The 22769-nt window shown below is 37.0% G+C and overlaps 1 protein-coding gene across 1 annotated transcript in view; it reads right to left on the reverse strand.

Moving 5' to 3' along the window:
* LOC150079662 (prolyl endopeptidase-like) overlaps positions 1–22769 on the reverse strand; it is a 128966-nt gene that overhangs the window by 29998 nt on the left and 76199 nt on the right. The window contains 3 exon segments of the mRNA XM_090383385.1: positions 3688–3757; positions 3760–3782; positions 8867–8983. Coding sequence (XP_090239511.1) covers positions 3688–3757; positions 3760–3782; positions 8867–8983 — 210 coding nt within the window.

Here is a 22769-nt window from a genome sequence, read left to right on the forward strand (position 1 = left end):
GTAGAGAAAAACTTTGATTTTAAAACATTAATTTTTCTTTACTTAATAAGACAAAAATATAGAATACTATGAAAGAACTTGAGTTATGAGGATCTGTTATTTAACATGAAGCCAGGCTTTTTAATTCTATGTAAGTTTTATAACCTAATATATAAAGAAGAAAATTTGTGCTTGTCCATTCTTTATCTACTCTGATTGGTGGCTATGAAAGCCACCAATGCAACTAAAGTTGGCATAGCTTTTTCTATGTAGGGAAAAGTTATGTATTTGGATTCAAAATTTACTCTGGCATATTTTTCATTAAATAAGTAGTTTTGCACAGATTATGGCTACATCTAGCTCTTATTCTGGTTTACTTCCTGACTAGTATTGTCTGTTATATCTGTGTGACAAGGTCACTAACGTGAACTACACATACCAGACAATATTATATAACTCATCTAGAAGATAGTCATCACGTGACTGAAGGAAAAGTTCAGAAGACTCCATTCTTTTGTTATAATTTGAAAACTGCTGAACATGAAGTTCATATAGTTTCCATTTTAAATCCCTCAGAACTGCCTGAATTCCACAATAATTTCTACTACTCTCCCATCAACTTCTTTCAGCTCCTTCAAATGAGTTTTGTACCTAGTGCACTCTCTCATTCTCGCTCTCATTTTTTTCCCTGATCTTATGTTCGGCAAGCTCACTGCTTTCGGAGATAAGTTAGGGGTGGGAAAACTATGAACACATATGCATTAAATATTAATTTATTCTTATTGACTTGGACTGCACAACATTAGAATAAAATTATTGCTAAAAATCAAATCAAAATTAAAAAAAAAAAACAAAAAAAACCCTTTTTTTTCTTGATTCAATTTCAGCTTATATAAGTCCAAATCAGAAAACCTAGATTAAAAATTGCAATCTACTCCTCAGATTTCAAAAATATTTTGGTTCTGCACAAATAAGAGATGGTGGCATCAGTTGGAATATTAATATAATTTGTACATTAATGGACACATTTGAAACAACCCTAAAAATGTGTCTGTGTGTTTGTGCTCTCAAGGGTTTTGTGTTTACACACACCTCTGATAGCACACACACGAAAACTACATATTACACATAGTCCAGAAAGGATTGACTGAAATAGGCTGTTAACCTTTTTTTAACTTCTTTTAATTGTTTTTAGATCAAATGGGATGGTATGGCATTCCATTTATTGCTGCAACCACCCTTGAATTACAATTATAGATTGTCAAACCTTATTCTATGCAGCAATTCACACATAAACAAATTCATTACTCAGTCAGAACAGATCGGTTTGAGAAAAAAAAAAAATAATGAATCGAAAGGAAACAAATATATTAGAAATACACAAGATTCCAACAACCTGTAAAAAAAAATTAATTCATATAACAATAAAAAGTCAATATTGTATTATTACAATGAATTAATTTTTTTTAAAACAATCATCCAATAAACTCGACTCCCACTTCACACAGGGTGGTGTTCTACATGTCATTTGCTAAGCAAATGACATGTAGAAGTCCAGGTGACTTGTTTAATGATTTTTTTGGTAACATGGTAAGTCAGTCATATAACAGTAATTTCTTGAATTAGAGATCCTTTCCCTGAATTTCTTGGAGAAAGGATCTCTAACTAGTGAATAATAAAATATTTATAATATATTAAATTACAATTTGTAAAATAATAAGAGTTTACCTCAATATAGTACGTAGAACACTTCCGTATGATACTCTCCAGAAATTAAAAGGAAAAAATCGAAAACTTACATTAGAGTAAAAAAATAATAAATAAAAACCAATGTAACACAATTCAAATTATTAATTTGAATTGTGTTAATTGTGTAAAATTTGTTTTTAATTATTTATTTTTTACTCTAATGCAAGTTTTCGATTTTTTCATTTTAATTTCTGGAGAGTATCATACGGAAGTGTTCTACGTACTATATTGAGGTAAACTCCACTTATTATTTTACAAATATTAATATCAACGTAGAACGTATTGAGTATTACAGCTCTGATTCACACTATCTAATTAAATTACAATAAATTATAATAAATAATTTAATTAGTTGGAATAGGAGTATTATGTGGTTACTTATCTTAGGAAATAACTATAATGAGTGACACTAATCTGCCACATGAAAAACAGTTTTTTTTTTTAAATGTTGCAATTTAATTAAATACATCTAAATAGAAACAGAGTTCAGCAACATTTTGGGATGTCACTGTTCCTTGTTGCCAGGCCTACAGTGTGGGTTAAAATAATAGCTATTGTTATATATATACAGTGTATATATAAGGATCCATCGCCCAGTGAGCTTAACTGACAGCCCGGCTAAAATTTAAGTGATTCTTGCGGTACCGTATGGTACTGCTCACTAATCTCGATCAATGCGACAGGAGCATATAATGTTAAATTATGCAATTAATTTTTGTTCAGGATCGCTTAAGTCACATTTATAAATAACAGTAAATTTTATAATATTTTATAATGTTGTGAAGTATTACACTTCCCCATCCAGCTGGCAAAATTTTCTGGGGAGAACACTATATATATATATGCAGAATTGCAAAATACCATAACTAAGTTATTGAAATGATTGGGTTACTCTACTAGTGGATGACAAGAGGTGGGAAGACAGGGGTGAAAAGGAGATAGCCAACATTAGAGCCTAATTATATTAAATTATTTATTTATATATATTTTGTTTGGCTGTATAAGCTTGCTTTCTTGCATCATATGTAAGAAAGCAAGAAAGCATATGCATCATATGTAAACTAATGCTAATATATATGCTAAACACTTATAAGAATTAGGTACTTACAGTTCTTATCAAAAATTAGAAAGGGAGATTGTAGTAGGTAACCATGAAAGGTAAAATCACAGAAATGGCAAAAACTGCAAATATTGGAAATTTAGAGTAATGAACAGTACAGTTAATACCTCCTTAAACCACAGAGTGAAAACTAAAGATTGTCACAAAGGAAGTACAGTTAATGATCTCAGAAAACATCTAACAGTGAAGGTTTACCTGTTAGACTGGCTCCTGGACTGGTGTGGAATGAACTGCTGGAATCCAGGAGCCAGTCTAACTGATGAGACTTCATATTTTCTGAGGTCATTAACCATACTATTCATTCATCACTACAAATTCAGTTTTTGTAGTTTTTGCCATTTTTGTAATTATAGCTTTCAAATTTACTGCAATTTCCCTCTCTAATTTTTAGTAAGATCCCCTCATTCCACTTTCAGGTTCTTACATGTATTTAATGTAGTTAGTGCTGTAATGTTGGCTATCTCCTTTTCACCCCCAACTTCTCCTCATCTTCCAGTAACCCAATCATTTCAATAACCAAATTGTAATTAATTTATAACTTTAGCTATTATTTTAACCCACTCTGTACAACTGATGATGAGAAACAGTGACTTCTTGAAATGTTGCCAAACTGTTTTAGTATTTCTGTTGATGTGTATTCAATTAAATTGCAACATTTTTAGTGAAACAGTTAAATCTTTACACATGGTAGATTAGTGCTGCCCATTATATACTTTCATTCCCATGAAATAATTTAAGTAACCAGGTTACAAATAAGTTAAAACCTGAAAGCTTTTAATTATTTTTATATAGACTGAATTTATAATTTTTTTCATATAGCATTCTGATATATTACATACCCAACCTGTGCAACAGCACATGAAAAGAGATCAGGGCGTTGGTTTATGCAAGCTCCCACTAGCAGTCCACATTTGAGCCACCATTGATTATTAGACTATTAGGGATGAAAAAAGATCATGTTAGATAAATATATATTTTCTCTCTCACACACACACACACACACACACACACACACACACACACACACACACACACACACACACACAGAGAGAGAGAGAGAGAGATTATAAAGTATACTCTGGTGCCAATTATTTATACAGCTGTACAAGTTAGAAAATTAAAAAGAAAACTGATATTTTAGGCTATTTTAAATGTTGAACAATGCATGTAGATGCTGGAGAAAAGAAAATATTCTGAAATTTAATACTTTCAATAGATAGCACTATTAGCAGAAGCAATTCCCTGTTGAGCAGCATTACCATTTGTGTTGTTTATACTACAATCATCCTGGAAGCTGTTCTGATATAGTGTTTGCTCTTAATGAATTAATTCTAGTGCAAGATGCATTAAAACAGTAGAGGAAGAGAGGAATTTGGAGTTTATGATCCAGGCAGATATGATTTTCAAGCAGTTCTAGCATGTGACAAGGAGGATCCGTAATGTCCTGTTGGTGATTTATTCAACTAATGCATGTAGAGATAAGGGGGTTATAATTTCACTGTATACAGCAATTGTGAAAGCTCCACTTGAAATAAATACTATGGCCAGGTATGATGCCACACCTAAAAAAGAAAAACTATTTGAATAGGTCTAAAGATAGGGCTATATGCATATTAGGTTGGCAAAAGGGCACCCATGTGAGGAGAGATTTCAAATATGTGAACTACAGAGCTTTATATCTTAGCAGGGATCTGACTGAGGTTTAATTAAATGCTGAGATGGGATAGTAAAAATGAAGGTGGAATTTTCACAATATTAAATTATGTGCTAGAACCAGGAGGTGTAAATTTAAACTATGGTGAGTTATAAACTGAGTTTATAACTTCCCTTAGTTATATATATATATAAAAAAAAAAAAAAAAAAAAAGGGGGTAGTTGAGACTGATAGCTTGGGAAAATTCAAAAGTCACAGGAGGAGGGAAACACAGTTCTTTTATTTTTTTGGCTGGTACAGCAAAAGCCTGACTTCTTTTCACTTTATAATCCAATACTAATACTAATTTGATTTGTCTAAAAATACCTTCAATTAACAAAAGGGCATTCATATGAGGAAACTTCAAATGGAGGGGGGTAGCTAAGCTTGGGAACCAGGTACTTTAGAGGAGACTTCATTAAGGTGTATAAGACTCTAAGAAATGAAAGTAAAATGAATGAGGGTGGAATTTTCACTGTAATAAAATGATTCCAGGTATGATGGAATCATTTATTACTAGGGGCCATAAATTAAAATTATGGGGCAAGAGACAGCAAGATTATTAATTACTGTAATAAGTTACCTCCATGTGTCGTTGAGGTTGAGAGCTCAGGGAAATTCAAAGAGGAGCTGGATAGACACCTACACGAGGAGAGAGTCAAATAAGTATATTTTATTATTTATGTATTATTATTTTTATATTTTATTATTATTTTTTTTTTTGGCTGGTGCAGCAAAAGCCTAAGGTTTCTATGCACCATATGGCTAACACTAATACAGTGGATGTTGCTTATTGTGATCACTTCAGGATTACTGTTATCAACAAAAGTAATAACAATAACTGATCAAACAAGAATGCAGTTGTTCAGTGTGTCAGTTACTGATGTAGAGTGGAAATGTGTATATAAAAAGGTGGAGGTATACAGAAAGAAAACATTGAAATCAAGTCATCAATAAAAATGAAACTTAACAGAATGTTTCTGGAAATCCATACAAACCATAAAAATTCATAAAAGTGATAACATTATCTGTGATCACAATAAGCAGTGTGCACTGTACTAAACTTTCACTATGATAATGAGATATATATGCACATTGTTGGATTGCCCCTTTTCTTCCTTTCCTAAGTTGATGGTATACAAGACTTGGCTTTCTTCCCATTATTTTAATTACATGAAATTCTGCTCACAAAGATGTGGAAGATCTTTGTGACTACTGTTGATGATACCTGCCTACACTATCAGATCTCCAGCTTCATAGTTTTCCTTTTCCATAAAAATGTGTTACAGTGACTTCCTTATTCTCTCTACATCAGGTCTCAATAGTTTACAGAAAGAATAATGATTCATCTGTGATGTACACATTCATTACTCAATTTGTTGTCAATTTTAGTTCAAATGGAGTTCTCAATGAGGTGGTTAAAAGAATGTATACTTCAGACGGTTGTAATGTACATCCTTTTATTGCACAGTCTTTAATGTACAACCTTTTATGCACAGTCTGTAATGTGCATTATAGACTGTACATAAAAACCCATTTCTTGAATCTCCCTATAAATCATTTGCATCAAAAGCAATCTATCTTGAGGCAGTTTTCCTGATGACCCTGGATAAGATTTGACATATTCTGTATCTTGAAATTTATCTATGAATAACCTGTCTACCACATTATTTGAAGGAATATTATCAACATTTAGCCACCTTACCATCTGTACTTGGGTTTGGCCTGTATCCTCCCCATTGTCCTCCACCTGAGAGAATTATCTAAACAGCATTACTTTGGCACTTTCAAAAATGTTCATGTTATAAAGTAAACAGTTTAGCAATCAAAGATCCATTTCAAAATCAATTTTTATGCCAACTGTTTTGAAGAGCTTATATAAAATTGCCCAATCCATTATTATATTCAGCAATTTTTTCTTATGTATCATGATTTTTATTAATTTATTTTAACTCCTTACAGCATTACTAATAGAATATGTTTTGCTGCTCATATTTTGAAAACAAAGTGTACCTTCAATAAAGAATGCAGAAAAAATTACTTTCAGCTAGTGAATTCATTATTTATTTATGGGAGGCTGCAAACTGGTTGCAGTTATACAGGGCATGATATCATTGGATGTGGAGTGAGATATTTTTGGATGGGAGGAACGTTCATTGTGACAGCAGTATTTGAGGAGAAGTAACAGAATATCAGTGCAATGTGTAACATGAATTTTTCCTTGGAAGAGGATGTTTTTATTTTGGAAGATAACTTTACATCCAAATTATTTTTGCAATGCCAAGAGAAATTTGTAATAAATATCCAAATGCCTGCACAAAATGCAGAAAAATTTTGAAATTGATGAAAATATTTTTCATACAATTGAATCAAATACACTAAAAAGAGTGAATACATGTATACTTAACAAGATGGCTGCTACCAACCATTTTGTAAAAAGTTTCATAAAATTCTATATTCATGTTTAACAAAATTTTTGGTTGTTCCTAGAAGTGTTTTTGAATAAACATTCATTCAACCATTCAAATAAGCATTTGAACAACACACATAAAAATAAGAGTTGTGCAAATGATTGAATGACACATGTAAGATAACAACATCACCATATGAAGGGACTTTTCCATGGCAACCATCAATGTCACTGGGCATGTAAAGTTTAGACAGTTTCCTAGTGTTGGCTAAACAAGATCAAGTCTGGATGAGACATCAAGTGAAGGAATATGTCACTTTTCTAGCAAATATTTTTTGCTAGAAAATTGACATTTAAAAAAATTTTTTTTTTTTTTTTTTTTTTTAAGTTTTATAAGAAAATTTTAGATTTTTTTTTCTCTCTATTTTTTGAATGAAAATTAATTTTTTTTCAACTTTATAAAAAAAATGCTTATTTACTCCAGGCAAATATGCACCTCTTAAGAATACAAAAGGTTCATAATTTGCAAAAACAGATAAAAAAAAAGAATAAATAATTAAACAGCCAAATGATGAAAGGATAAAGTTTTCGTTGAGTGGTGGGGGAGTCATGGCTGATTAGTGCCCCCAGTTTTCTGTTAGGGATACAAAAATAGATAAATGTCAAATAATAATAAAAAAAAAAAAACATGTTCACAACACAACATATTTGTGTTGTGAACATGGCTGTCCAAATTTTTGAGTATGATTATCAGTGATTATTTATTGTTGTATGGTTAGCTGTATACAGGATGGACAAATGATTGTAATGTGTCATGTTTTTCAATGGTGTTGAAAAGGTGTTAACTAAGGAATGGATCTAACCAGGACTTGTCACAGCTGGGTGAGGTACATAAAGCCATTAATAAGTGAGTTGGATAGGTGGGTGAGCCAGTGCAAGCCAATCATTGCAACTGTGAAGGAAATTTCCAGTAATCCCTTTTTTCCAGTGCCCACATAACACAGCAGGACTAACTAATTATTGAATACTGCAGGACTAACTAATCATTTTGTCACCTGCATGTTATATGCAGATGACAAAATGTCTGAATGAGGAACAGCTGCTATGCTTGGCACAACAAGTTCTATTATAAAGGAAGCTGAAGATTTCTTGAAATCATAACAGGCCAACCGTACAAGTGGGAAGTTGATTTAACATTCTTTTTGATCAGCACTTACTACTACTCATAATCTGGCTACTCCACAGTGCCAAAATAAATGCATATCTACAGTGAAACAACAAAAAAAAGTTACACTGTGCTATAAACGCAAAAGCAGCCATGAAACTTAAGGTATGGCATACATTACTCCTCAGAAACCCTCACTGAATCCTTGCATCCACATTAAACTACAGTTTGGTTTGGTGTTTAATGGTGCACTGTTCAACTACAGTGATGTTGTAGCACTTCACTCTGTGACTACTACATCTTTGGTCCCCTGAAGCAAGGTACTCATATTGTCACTTTTACTCAGATGATTACATGAAGGAAACTCGTGCACTGGTCTCACCTACAACTAGTAAAGTTCTACACCAAGCGTGGTCCTGTTCAAGCAAGGAGTCATGGTGGAAACCATGACTCCTTGCTCAGGATTAACTAATTTGGTCAGTGAGAAAAAAAGCCCATAAAAATTCCTCCTATCTGATAGGATGGATTTTAACGCAAATTTTATCCCCCACTCTCATGGTGTGGAAAGATAGCAATGCTTACTTTTAACTTGGGCTTATTCCAAAGTCTATACTTCATTTGAATGATCCTTATAATATCCTATTCTTAAATTCATGAAGTAAAAAGTAATGGTAACTAATTAAATAAATATTAAAATTCAGTCCTTAGATTAAAGATTCATTACATATTTAATTTGAATTTTAGTATTACCGTTTGTTTGAAGTGTACTTGTTATTTATTAAATATTCAGCAGCTGCCTGAAAATCATCAAACACATTCTGCTTATGTAGTATCTTCCCAGCATCATGCCATGTTTCTCCATATTCCCTATACCAAAGAAACAATTTATAAAACTTTTTACTATACTTTAAAAGCATATATTAAAAAAGTAAACAGTGATGACAGAATGGCAAGTACAAATATATACAGGGTGTCTTAAAAATGTTGGTACAAACATTTAGGGGAGGTAGGTAACATCTAAAGGAATGTGAATCGCATAGGAACCCATAACCGGAAACATCACGGGAAAGTAGTAGCAAAGGCACAAGAAACAGAAATGACACAAGACAGTAATTAATGGCAAACATTTATTTGACATAATATTAACAATGGAGTATGAGATGGATGCATTTCATGATGTTACAACAGATGCTCGAAGGTTCCACCATGAGATGCGATGCATGCGTGACACCGACGTAGCATGGATTAGCAGACACGGTTGAACACACCTGGAGTTTCTTTGACAGTAACAGCAGCAGCAGCAGCGCAGACTAGTCTTGCCACGAGATCCATTTCCGTCTCCACAGGCAATTCATACATGATAGATTTGAGGGCCCACAGAAAGAAATAAAGGCTCGATAAATCAGGTGAGCGTGGCGGCCAGGCAACGGGTCCACCACAGCCAATCCATCGATGCCCAAAACGCCTGTTCAAATGGTCACGAACACACCTTCCATAATGGGCAGGTGCTCCGTCATGTTGAAACTAAATGTTGCATCTCATTTGCTGAAACATTGTCAAGTAACCCTGGTAGAACTTATTCAAGAAAGATCCGATATTTAGTGGAGTTCATGCGGGATGGTAACAGGTATGGGCCGACTAAGCAGTCACCGACCATACCTGCCCACACATTTATTGTGAAGCGATGTTGTGCCGCATGGGGGCACACACCGTGTGGGTTGTCGTGAGCCCACACATGAGCATTGTGCTGATTGAATAAGCCTTCCCGAGTGAAATAAGCCTCATCCGTGAACAAAATGTATGCTGGAAAATTCAAGTCTTGAACACTTTCTTGGAGAAACCACTGCGCAAAAGCCACACATGCAGGATGATCTTGGGGGAGCAGTAACTGAACCCTTTGGAGATGAAAGGGGTGTAAGGAATCATCGTGCCAGACATGCTGTACACTGCAATGAGACATGCCTAAGGCAGAGGCAACCGCACATGTGCTTGTAGTAGGATTATTCTGGACGACATTCAACACACTTTCTTCCATGGTGGGAGTTCGCGTCAAATGTGGTCTGCCTGCACTACTTCTGTTAGCTCTAAATGATCCATAATCGCACAAATTTTGATGCACACGCACAAACAAATGGTTGTCCGGTACATGTCTGCCTGGGAAGCGACCATAAATTCGTTGAGTGGCTTGTCCATTGCCCTCTGCTAATCCATACACTAGGTGCATGTCTGCCAGCTCACAATTTGTATATCGATGCATGCTCTTCATGCGGCGACTACTGCTTGAATGAGTAAACCAGAAATTTTCTCTCTCGTGAACAGATAAACAGCGGCGTGTACAGACTTATGGTGACGTTTCCGGTTATGGGTTCCTATGCGATTCACATTCCTTTAGATGTCACTTACCTCCCGTAAACGTTTGTACCAATATTTTTGAGACACCCTGTATATTAAGATTATAAGAGTGATTCAGTAAACAAGGTGGATTTTCATAGAGATTATTATCCATTATAATATTACCAACTCATTTTTCTTACAATATATTTACAATGTAATAAAACAAATCACAACTGCCTCTATTTTCTAAGAGGAAACCATTAAATAATTAAATAACCATACTGATTAATAACTATGCTCTCATTAGCACTCCATATCACTGTTGTTGTTGTTAAATTTGTTGGTGCATCAGCAACTTAGGCTATAATGCACTGATTACTGTCTAATATCTTCTTCGTTTGTCTTATGCGTGATATGACTCATATATTGTGATATTTATTTATCAATTTTAGAAAGAGAAAAATGTCATCCATATCCTCACGATCTCCTAGAACACACTAATGATAACTGGCTGGAGTTATCCATATCACTGAAGCATTCTTGTGTCTGGTGCAGGAAATAGTATAATATAACATCCATTTAATTTAAATTTAATAATTTTTATTAAATTATTTATGACACACACACACACACACACACACACACACACACACACACACACACACACACACACACACACACACACACACACACACACACACACACACACACACAACTTTGAAAGAAACACTTAATATACTGTATTTCTTTGATTCTAAAACGCACTTATTTCCCCCTTTTAAACGTCTCTAAAAATGGGGTGCATCTTAGAATCAATGGCGTCTTACAACTGCAGTTTTTTTTCAAATTTTCCAGCACTTTGCACATGGCACCACACATTGTTTTTACTCGGAAACCCTGCCTCCAAGTTTGACCGTTATCGCATTCTCCAATTCCATTGGAGAATAAAGTGGCATGGGTGATTTCACATGCTTTCGAAATGTGAAGCCACAGTTATTTCATTATAGTGGAGCTCACTCAGCGAAAACTAGGAAGTTTTGTTTGCATTTTCGAAAGTATGTAAGAAGTGAAGTTATTGTATTTCGTTCATTTTGATCCCTTATTGCACATTAAAATGTTGTCAAAAAGATTGCACTAAGAAGCTGCATTGAAACAAAAAGTTATTGTGTATGCAAAAGAATATGGAAATAAAGCTGTGGTCAACATTAGTGAAGTAAATGTTTGTCAGTGGAGAAATGATCGCAATTCCATATTTTCGTGCAAAGCAACAACCAAGTGCTTTACAGGGGCTAAGAAAGGAAGATTCCCACAAGTCAATGAAGCTGTGATACATTTTGTAACGGAGACACGTGCAAAAGGATTACCCATCACTCAACAAGCCATGCAATTGAAAGCCAGAGAAATTGCCAAGTCCCTCAGAATAGAGAAAATAATTTTTAAAGGCAGCCACGGCTGGTGCGACAGACCTGTGTGTCATAGCAGATTATCTTTAAGGTGCCAAACATCTATCTGTCAAAAAATTCCTGCAGACTTTGAACAGAAGTTGATTAACTTTCAGTGACAGGTGATGAAATTAAGGAAAAAAAAGAAACCGAGTTTAGTCAAATTGGAAATGCTGATGAAACCCCAGTCTTCTTTGATATGCCTCGAAATTACACCGTTAAAGCTAAACGCTAAAGAAATCAAGATTATAAGCATGGGCTATGAAAAGCATGTACCACTGTGATGTTATGCATCACTGCTGATGGTCGAAAGTTGCCACCATAGATGGATGTCGGCAGAGCTTATGGAAGACTGGCTAAATGTTGTGTGGAATAGACGTCCTGGAAGTCTTTGTAACCCACCTAGCATGTTAGTGCTTGATGCATTTCGTGGACATTGTCTGAAAGGGTCAAAAATAAAATCATGCAAAAAACATGGTGACTTGGTTGTGGCTGCAGTTGGCTAGTCATGCCACCAGGAATCACAACCAAGTCACCACGTTTTTGTGATTCCTGGTGGCATGACTAGCCAACTGCAGCCACTCGACGTTTCAAACCACTTAAGGATTACTTGAGAAAGGAATATGAATCCTGGCTGTTGACTGACAACCTTCTGCTGACACCTTCCGGAAAAATTAAGAAAGTGCTGGCATCAAAATTGGCAGAATGGGCATCAACAGCTTGGAAGCTAATCCCAGAAAGAATAGTGCACTCATTTAAAAAATGTTGCATCACCAATGCTCTCAATGGCTCAGAAGACGATATATTATGGGATAATGAAGATAACAACGGCTCAGAAGAATCAGACTCTGAATGTGAAGTAGACTCTGATATTGATGGCTCAGAAGATTTAGAAGGAAGTGATGAATAACACACCTACTGATAAATATTATTGTTGTTAGTAAATTGAATTCTATCATAATAAAAATATTTGTTAGATACATTTTAGCATTTTATTTTTTCCCCTTAGAATCAAAGCTTTTTTTCTGTTGGTGGTACTGAAATTAAGGTGCGTCTTAATGTAATTTTTACATTATATTAAAACAAAAAAAATAAATAAAATACAGAAAGGCAAAAAGGTCATAAGCAAAGGAATAACAAATATCCATTTTTTTTTTTTACAATACATTACATCTCTAGTACTGAAAGCATTTTGAAGCCTACAACGAAAACACATTAGATGCTTACAGAGACTACCTCATCACCTCTGCCAGCTAAGCAAATTTGAAGGTAGTAAAAATTTGCAAATTAAATTAAAAATGCTAACAGAATATTCCATGAGCCTGACAGGATACTTTATCTCCTTTTCTTGAATAGGAAACTTGATTAGTATTAAATTTGATATTAATGCCAATTTTGATCAAACAATGTAAAGTTGTTATTGTTTTGGTTTTTAGGAGCATTAGCAATTAAGGCCATATTGCTCCGAGAATATGCGGTGGTCATTTCCTGACCTTTCCGCATCCTCCGTATTTGGTGGTGACGGGATCGAACCCCGGTCTAATCAAGACGTGTGTGCTACGCACTGCTGCTCCTTCCCACCTGGCTACGGATGCACCCACAATGTAAAGTAAACAAAAGAATACAGTAGAACCAGTGCATACAGTAACTAAATTAATTTTAATAAGGTAAAGAAGCTTTCGGGTAATGAACCCCTTCTTCAGCAAGTACATATATACAGAAATGTAAACATAACATATAACGTTAGGAATGGAATAAATTAAATAAGCAGTGCATGAACATGAGTGTTCAATTACTTACTATGTCAGATTCGGTGATTGTTGCTGGTACCCGGCGTGTATATAGGATGACTGCCAGCATTTGTCATGCTTTAACACTACAGACTTCAAAATTGGGTGTAGTCTTGTACCTCTGTTGCGATTTAAAACTTTGTGACAGCTAGATATGTTTAGGAACTCTAACCATAGGTGGTGACAGTAGTGTTGAGATTGGTCGATCACCTTGCTGTCACGGCTGGGAATGAGGTCATGTTGAGTTGACCAGAAATGCTCTGCGATTGCAGTGTGCAGAGTCACCCAGGCAGATGGACCTATCATGTTCCACAAGGCGGTCCTGGAGTTGTCTGAAGCTTTCCTCCACATAGCTGCCACAATCATGTCAAGTGATCCAGTATACGATACCGCTGTCTAAGATAGGGGTGATGGGTGTTTTTACTCTCGAGATCGGAGATCACAAACTAGAAGTAGTACCAAGAAGTAGTAAGCATTTCACGTGGTACTCTTGCAAGATCCTAGAAATCAGGTCTGAGCTGGAATGACTCCAAGCTCAAGAGAGTAGAGCTAGCGCAGTGCTGTTCGAGTGACAAGGGGCATGTGCTGACCTGTAGTTCGTGAATTGTCCGCAGCACATTGGTTTCCAGTATACTGAGGTTTCCAGATGACGGCTCACTCATCTCACTAAGCCATTCAGGAAAGAAAGTCTTGTTCGCTTCCAGTTCTAAAGTGAACTGGATGAAGGGGAATAGGGAGGAGTTGAGGTATTCTAATAGCAGAGTATCTGAACCACAGGGGATGATGGTGAAAATATCATCTACATACCTGCACCACATGGTGATTGGTACCAGTGGGTTCAGGAATATGCATTCCTCTAACTGCTTCATTGTGATGTTGGCAACGACAGAGCTGACAGGGGCGCCCATAGCCATACCATGTATTTGTTTTTAGAGTGTCGGCAAATGTTTTTTTTTTTTTTTTTTTTTTTTATGTGAACCCCAAACACGAGAGGTATTAGAACCTATAGTACTTAGTACCGTGCTTGGGTTGGAGGTTGAGGAGACGAAAGAAGATATTTGTTGACATTGGACTTGAACTTCTGTAGATTGTAATTTTCAGGAAATACGTATGAAGGAAGGTTGTTCCAGAAAACGGCAGTTGAATGAATAAATGAGGAAGATGAAAAGTTGGTTCTGTGGGTTTGAAGTTGGACAGTAAATGGATGTTGGCTGGTGGCGGCACGTGTTCGGACTGTTTTGAAAGAGAGAGCGGGAATCATAGAAGCCAATTCAGGAGAACAGTGCCCATGGAAATATCTGTAGAAGAGGCATGCAGCAGAAACAGTACGTCTATGAGAAAGCGAGTGGAGAGACTCTGTTAGAGATGAATCATTAATTAACCTAACTGCCCTCTTCTGAATGGAATCAAGAAGCCTGAGAGAGGTTTTGGGGGCACCACCCCAAATGTGGGAACAATATTCCATGGCAGGGCGGATTTGCGATTTATACAGAGTGAGCAGCTGTTTGGAAGAAAAGTAACGCCGAGAGCGAAAGAGAAAACCAAGTTTTCTAGATGCAGAGGAAGCAATATTTGTAATGTGCTTGTGCCAAGAGAGATTAGAAGTCAGGGTAATCCCCAAAAGAGATATATCCTTTTGCCTAGAAATTGGAGTGTCACTAAAGATAAGCATAGGAGCAGAAGAATCCTTTTTGCGAGATATAAGACAAGACTGAGTTTTAGAAGGGTTGAAATCAACTAAGTTGTCTTTGCCCCACTGGAGAATTACCTGAAGATCGGCATTTAAGGAATTGGTAGCAGATTTTCGAGAAGTTGAAGCTGATTGAGCAGGGCAAGGTTTCTCAAAATGGAAAGTTGAATGCAATGTGCTATCATCGGCAAAACTATGGATAGGATTTCCAGTCAATGGAAGAAGGTCATTGATATACAAGAGGAAAAGAGTGGGGGAAAGAACTGAACCTTGGGGGACACCGGCATTAGTGGAGAAGTTAGAAGACAGAGAGCCATCTACCATCACCCTCAGTGAGCGATCAGAGAGAAAACTGGATAACCAATTACTAAAAACTGTTGGCAAACCATAAGATGGAAGCTTGTTTAGAAGACCTTTATGCCAAACACGATCGAAAGCCTTTGAGATGTCAAGAGCAACTACTTGTGTTTCACCGAACCTTTCCATTGAAGTAGTCCATATATGGGTAACATAAGCCAGAATATCACCAGTGGATTGACACCGACGGCATCCATACTGGCGATCGTTGATCAGACGGAAGGTTTCTAGGTAGTTTAAGAGTTGGCGGTTAATTGATTTCTCCATTACTTTAGAAAGAGTAGAAGTAATTGCAATGGGACGATAATTGGATGGGAGGGATTTGTCACCCTTTTTAGGAACCGGCTGGATATGAGCAAATTTCCAAGCAGAAGGAAAAACACCTTTGGAATAAGAAAGTGAAAAAAGGCGGCAAAGAATAGGAGTAAGTTCAGGAGCACAGATTTTGAGAACAAGTGGAGAAATACCATCAGGACCCGGAGTTTTCTTAGCATCAAGATTCATCAAAATCCTTCTGATATCCTTTTGACGGAAGACCACAGGAGGCATTGAATGGACCGTGTTGGGAATGGTGGGAGGTGTTTTACCAAGTTCATTAATACATGAGCTGGAAGAAAAATGGGATGCTAGCAGGTCAGCTTTATCCTTGGCTAAAGTGACAACAGAACCATCTGGTTTGGACAGAGGTGGAAGCAGAGATGGGCAAAAGTTGCGGCCAATAGCTTTGGCAAGAGACCAGAATGCTCGGCTACCATTAGGGCAAGAAGCAAGTTTTCTACTCTTAGCCTGTTCAAACTCTAGTTTGGACTGATTAATAACTGCTTTACAATTGTTGCGAGCTTTTGTGTAGGCAGAAAATGAAACTGAAGAATTAGAAACAAGCCAATTACGATATGCAACATTCTTCTCTTGAACAGCCTTAGCACATTTATTGGAAAACCAAGGTTTAGATAAAGGACGAGATTTTAAAGTGGAGTGTGGGATAAAGGATTCCATTCCTGCAAGAATAATTTCACTGACACGATCTGAGCAAACGTTGACATCAGGAGTTTTGAAACAGTAATCCGACCAAGGAAAAGAAGAAAAGAAGTCTCGCAGGTCATCCCATTTTGCATTCTTGTAATGCCAAACAACACGAGGTTGGGAATAGCCATGAGATAAAGGTTCCATTGGAGAAGAGACAATCACCAAGTTGTGATCTGAAGTGCCTAAAGGACCTCTCACTTCGACCGTGTACTTAGAAGGGTTGTTTGTGAGAAAAAGATCAAGCGTATTGGCTGTATGATTCGGATTGTCCGGTATTCTTGTAGGTAAATGAACAATCTGTGCTAGGTCATTAGTAATTGCAAAAGCCTCAGCATCTCGACCTGCTGGGTCGGTGTGACTAGAAAACGGAAGCCAGCTGGAGTTGTGAACATTAAAATCACCAAGGAAAATTACCTCACTGTTAGGAAAGTTGGATTGGAGAAAGTCAAGTTGCAAAGAGAGGAAGTCAAAGAGTGATTAGTGGAGTTGGGAGAACGGTAGAGACAACAGATGAATTTGACACAATGAGGTAGAGAGATTTTAAGCCAGAGAAGATCAAAGAGAGGAGATTCCAAATTGCCAAGTCTCTGACAGGGAATATCAGAACGGACATATGCACAAGTACCACCTTTGAGGCGAAAGGAATCATACAGCGAATAATTTGGGCATCTGAGGTGAGCAGTAGTTGAATCAACCGATAACTGAGATTCTGTCAGAAAAAGTACATGGGGTTTGGCAGACTGCAAGTGGAAATGGACATCGTTGAGATTAGAGTTGAGACCACGTATATTTGTGAAATGAATTAGGAAATCCTTGGGAGGTTTAGATCTTTTCGCAGATAAGCTTGTTCTATTAGTTTGACAATTCATGGTGTATTCAATAGTAAGAAAAAGTGGGTGGGACATGCTGTATGAAGTAATGAAATTTTTGGATATGGCGTACATGTGGTAAGAATATACCCAGATCCTTGACATAACGTGGCCTCGACAATGCTCCCCGCATACACACTACTCGGACTCCCTCCAGTCACTATCTGGCAGAGTAGAGGTAGCAAGATTATACACTAGCAGATCCGGAAGCCTCCTAGAGAGTTACCAATAGGTTCGGTCCGGTGTACTAACTAGCGGCCGGCCTGCGAAAACCGTTTTAGAGCTGTACCCTCGAAATGTAAGGAATATTGGATCTCGCCACGACGTTCATCATAACCTCAAAAGTCATCAATCATACTGCATGATGGAAGAGATAGGGAAGGGTTGACCGGAACTTAGCTCTAGAGACTAAACATGGGTTCCACCACTTCAAGCCTCCAATAAGCAAAGTGGTGGTATTTCACCGGTTGATGAGTCATCTACCACCTAGTACTGCCTGGTAACATAGAGGGGCGGCATTCCTCCATGTGGTGTGGGCACCACACCTCGACCCCTGCTTACGTTGGTTCACACCTGGGTGGTCACCCACCATGTGCTTGTGCATGGAGGTTATACCCAGGATTACTAACAGTCCCACCATCGTGAAGGTGCAAGCAGAGGATTTGGCTGTCACAGACCGTCCGGACTTCACCGAAATTGGGTCCACTTGACTTGAGTGTCACCCGAATATCAGTTCCATCAGCGTTTTAGACTCCCAGGTAGCAAGTACAGCTTGTCTGGTATATCTGAGAGAATGTCTGTGACAACCTCAAGGACAAGCCAGTGTTTATTGAGCAATGTGACAACATTGCTCAATAAACACTGGCTAAGAGTGGCACAGATACCTTCTGTAGATAGAGATGTTCTATCTGAGAGGCTGGGTTCATTCTCTAAAAGCTGTCTCTCACATACGACGGCCTGTTTGACTGGTATGGAGGTAAACAGGGAGACTACATCAAAGGATGTCATGATCTTGTCTTCAGGAACTGTAAGGTGTTTGACAAGGCGAAGGAACTCTTCACTGTTAGAGACAGTGTGGACTGTATTTCCCACCAGTGGTGTTAGGAGACAGGTGATATGTTTTGACAGCTTGTAAGTTGGTGAATTGCAACAGGAGACAATGGGCCTCTTAGGCCCATTGTCTCCTGGCGCATAAACCAGGCATTATTATGTGCCTGGTTTATGCACCTTTGGTAAGCCATAAAATTGCGGGAGCTGGCAGTCTGTAGTACAAAACTGTCAACGTGTGGACCTGGAAGTCTTCTCTGATTTGAAGCACCCGTAAACTAACTTGTTCACTTTTGGCTCTAGTCGTCCCAAGACTCTGATGGGAGGATCCTGTACAGGTTCATAGACATTAGGATCAAGCAGAAAGGTGAGAGCCTTGTTCAGATCTCTGAACGATCCAATACAACAGCATGGCATCCCTTGTCGGCTGGAAGGACAACAATGGAGTTGTCTTTCCTGATGGAGTTAAGAGCAGCGTTCTGGCGACGGTTGAGGTTAGGGTTAGTAGGGCGCACACGTTGATTTTTTTTTTTTTTTTTTTTTTTTGGTAGTTATTGGCGCATTGGCTTCTGTGGCCATAGTGCACCTCCGAAGGTTTTTTGCAGTACTTTGATCCAAGCCCGAGGCGGGATTCGAACCCGCGACCTTTGGGTTGCCAGGCAGGCACCTTACCCACCCGGCTGGCCCAGTTGGCGCGCACACGTTGAAGAATAGAAGCTGTTCTGAAGCGGATGTCATTAGCAGTCTCTTCAGGGAAGTGGGCTAAGGATGCCTCCACCTCCATGGGAATTTGTGTGATGGGCAGTCTCGACGGTAGAACGGCAAACTTTATGCTGGAGGCGATCAGATCAATCTGGTCAGTGGACAATTGTTTGCTGTTAAGATTTAGGACAAAATTAGCGTTGTCTGTAGGTGCATATGCAAAATGTAAAGTAAAATTTTCAGCTGGGGACCCAAGAAACTGCAAGATCTCAAAGAATGAGAGGAAAGGACAATAGTATTTCAATAAACCTGAAGTCCTCCTACTGGGGGTATGCCAAGAGGCTATGGTCCTACTGTAACATCCTGAACTGTGAAGTATTGATCTGGAAATCAAAGGAAATGAAAATTGAGAAAAAAAACTACTGTTCATATCTGCAGATAGTGGTCTTTATGGAAAATAAACCAGAAATGTTAGGACAGCAATGTTTTGTTAGACTGAACTATTTATGGGAGTGGAGAGAACTGATAAGCAACTAAATAAATAACCTGCAATAAATGTTGTGAAACAGTAACTTGCAATATCCAGAATTTGCCTTTATTAGAGATTAACCCATTTTACAGCCAAGTTAAAAAAAAACTTAAAACAGAAAATAATCCTCAAATTGGAATAGAAATAATAATTCTATACTGATAGTATGGGGCAACGGCTAAAATGTAACTAGAGACAGTATGGGCCCAAATATTACCAATAGTGTTCTGCATAAAGCAGAATGAGACCTATAATAATATAAGCATCTGTTAAAGAGAATGCTAAATATTTAATCCAAGATTTTATTGAACAATAAGAGAAGTACTCTATGCCAATGAACCATCTTTTGGCTATTGCTAGTACAGCAACTGTGTAAAATTTCTAGGGAAAGCATTAGCAAAATATTCAAGTCTATTTTACTAGTTACTGGGGAAACATCGGAAACACTTAACAAGTTTCACATGACATTATTGGAAATATTAAATAAGTCCAAATAAAATGCTGAATCTGAAAATAAAAATATATAATGTAAAATTACAGGTAGAATTAGAGAAATGGCATTGTACTGTGTTATCTGTATTAACCATAATTGTAAAAATTACCAATGAAAGAATAAAGGGAAGGGGGAAACATTTTCAAAATGGTAGGATAGTAGCAATGGGAGAGTTAAACCTCTCAAGCCATTAAAATAGAGAGAAATAAAATGGTCATAAATGTAAGAATTACAAATGTGCATTTTTACACTCTCTGCTTTCCTTGTTCACTTTTGGCTCTAGTCGTCCCAAGACTCTGATGGGAGGATCCTTAGGGAGCATATACAGTGAAACTTCCCTTTAACGGACAGCCATGGGGAATGAAAATTTGTCCGTTAGAGAGAAGTGTCCACTAACAAGAAGTCTGAGGGAGAAAAAAAAAAAAAGAAAGAAAAATCGTTAAATGTTTAATGTAAAATTAAATTAAAATATATACAGATTTTGAACAATATTTTTGTAAATAATATACAATTACATACACAAGAGATAAAGAAAAATCGTTAAACGTTTAATGTAAAATTAAATTAAATTATATTATATACAGATTTTGCACAATATTTTTGTAAATAATATACATACAATTGTGCTATGCATATTATGACTTTATCTTAAGAAAAATACATACAACAACCAATTCCCAGTATCAACCGAACCCCAGTATCAACAGATCCACCTTCACCACTTACGGTTTTCCAAGAAATTTTATGCCGAGTTTCGAACTTGTCTAGCCAAGTTTTAAACGATTGATTTGTATTGAGCGCTTCTTCTATTTTCATCGGTGGTTCGTCGTTAATATGTTCTTCGACAGAATGACCTCCTTCCATTTCTTCATCCTCATGAGGAACTTCTTGAAAAATATCGATGATAATGTCGTTGATATCTAGGGCACCATCTTCTGTAGTGAGGTTCGAGTCTATATCTTTTAGCCAGGGTCACTTGTAGCGGAAGTATCATACATTATCAATAGATGTTGACGTTCTTGTTCTTCTTAGTGCTCCACATTGCTGTTCACAACTTCAATTTTTGCGTTTGAGAAGCCAGACTTCACAAAACAGTTCACGACAGTTTGTTTTCTAATTGCGTTTACTGAAGAGGAAATCCATTGAATCGCATCTAGGATGCTGAGTTTCTTTGCAAGGTCACTCGCACAAGTTACATCGTTCGTGTTTGCAATGAGATGTCTTAAAACACGTTTTCTGTAGTGAAGTTTAAAAATTTTTATTATCCCTTGATCCAAGGGCTGACACTCTGTAGATATGTTTGGTGGTAGAAAAACGATTTGAATGTTGGACAATTCAATGTGCTGGTGAGATGCAGCATTATCCATGAAAAGAATAATTTTTCTGTTTTGACGAATCATGTTTTGGTTAAAGTGACTTATCCATTCGCTCATGATATCTCGTGTCATCCACTCTTTTTTATTAGACTTCCAGTCAACATTCAAAAGGTTCAACTTTATGCCCTTGAAACAACGAGGATTTTGTGGTTTTCCTATAACAAGAGGTTGGTCAAAGTCTCCCAGCATATTTGTACACAATAGTACAGTCATGCGTTCCTTAGAAATTTTTCCGCCCTGGCACTTTTGGTTTTTTAGACTCATTGTTTTTTCAGGAAGAACTCATTGTTCTTTAAAAAACAACCCTGTTTCGTCACAGTTGTAAATATCCTTAGCTTCAAAATCACGACATAAATCTTCCAATTTGACGGTCCACTCTGTTACAACCCCAGTATCAACAGATCCATCTTCACCACTTACGGTTTTCCAAGAAATTTTATGCCGAGTTTTGAACTTGTCTAGCCATCCCACAGAAGCTCTGAACTCATTTACTCCCATAGATTTCGCAACCTCCAAAGCCTTTTCCCTAATAATAGGCCCATTAATGGGAATTTTTTTAGCACATGCGCGACAAAACCACTCATACGAAACATTGTCAATTTGAAGTCCAACAGTTTTCAGGAATGATTTTTGAACCTGATAATTTCCGTGTTGCAAAATTGTTTGAGCAGTTCATATTTTTTTTCTTTAGGATGTCGCTTACCTGCGTCTTCCCGATTTTGAATTTTGCAGCGAGATTGCGAACACTATTTTTTTGCCGATCATACGCATTAATGAGTTCGACTTTATCTTTTAAAGTTAAATGTTTACGAGAAGACATTGTGCACTTCACACGACACTGAACAAAACTGAAAACTCAAACTCAAAAGATGAAAGGCCGACAAAATCTCCCCCCCCTGCACACACCGACTTCATCAGAAGTTTTACACGTGCCTTAAAATTCTTGAAAAAGGGTTTAGAACCGCGACGTAAACCTTGTTAAAATTCGGAGAATTGGA

Source organism: Mastigoproctus giganteus, chromosome 10 (assembly GCF_048544385.1).
Source record: "Mastigoproctus giganteus isolate SK-2022 chromosome 10, ASM4854438v1, whole genome shotgun sequence".
Lineage (NCBI taxonomy): Eukaryota > Metazoa > Arthropoda > Arachnida > Uropygi > Thelyphonidae > Mastigoproctus > Mastigoproctus giganteus.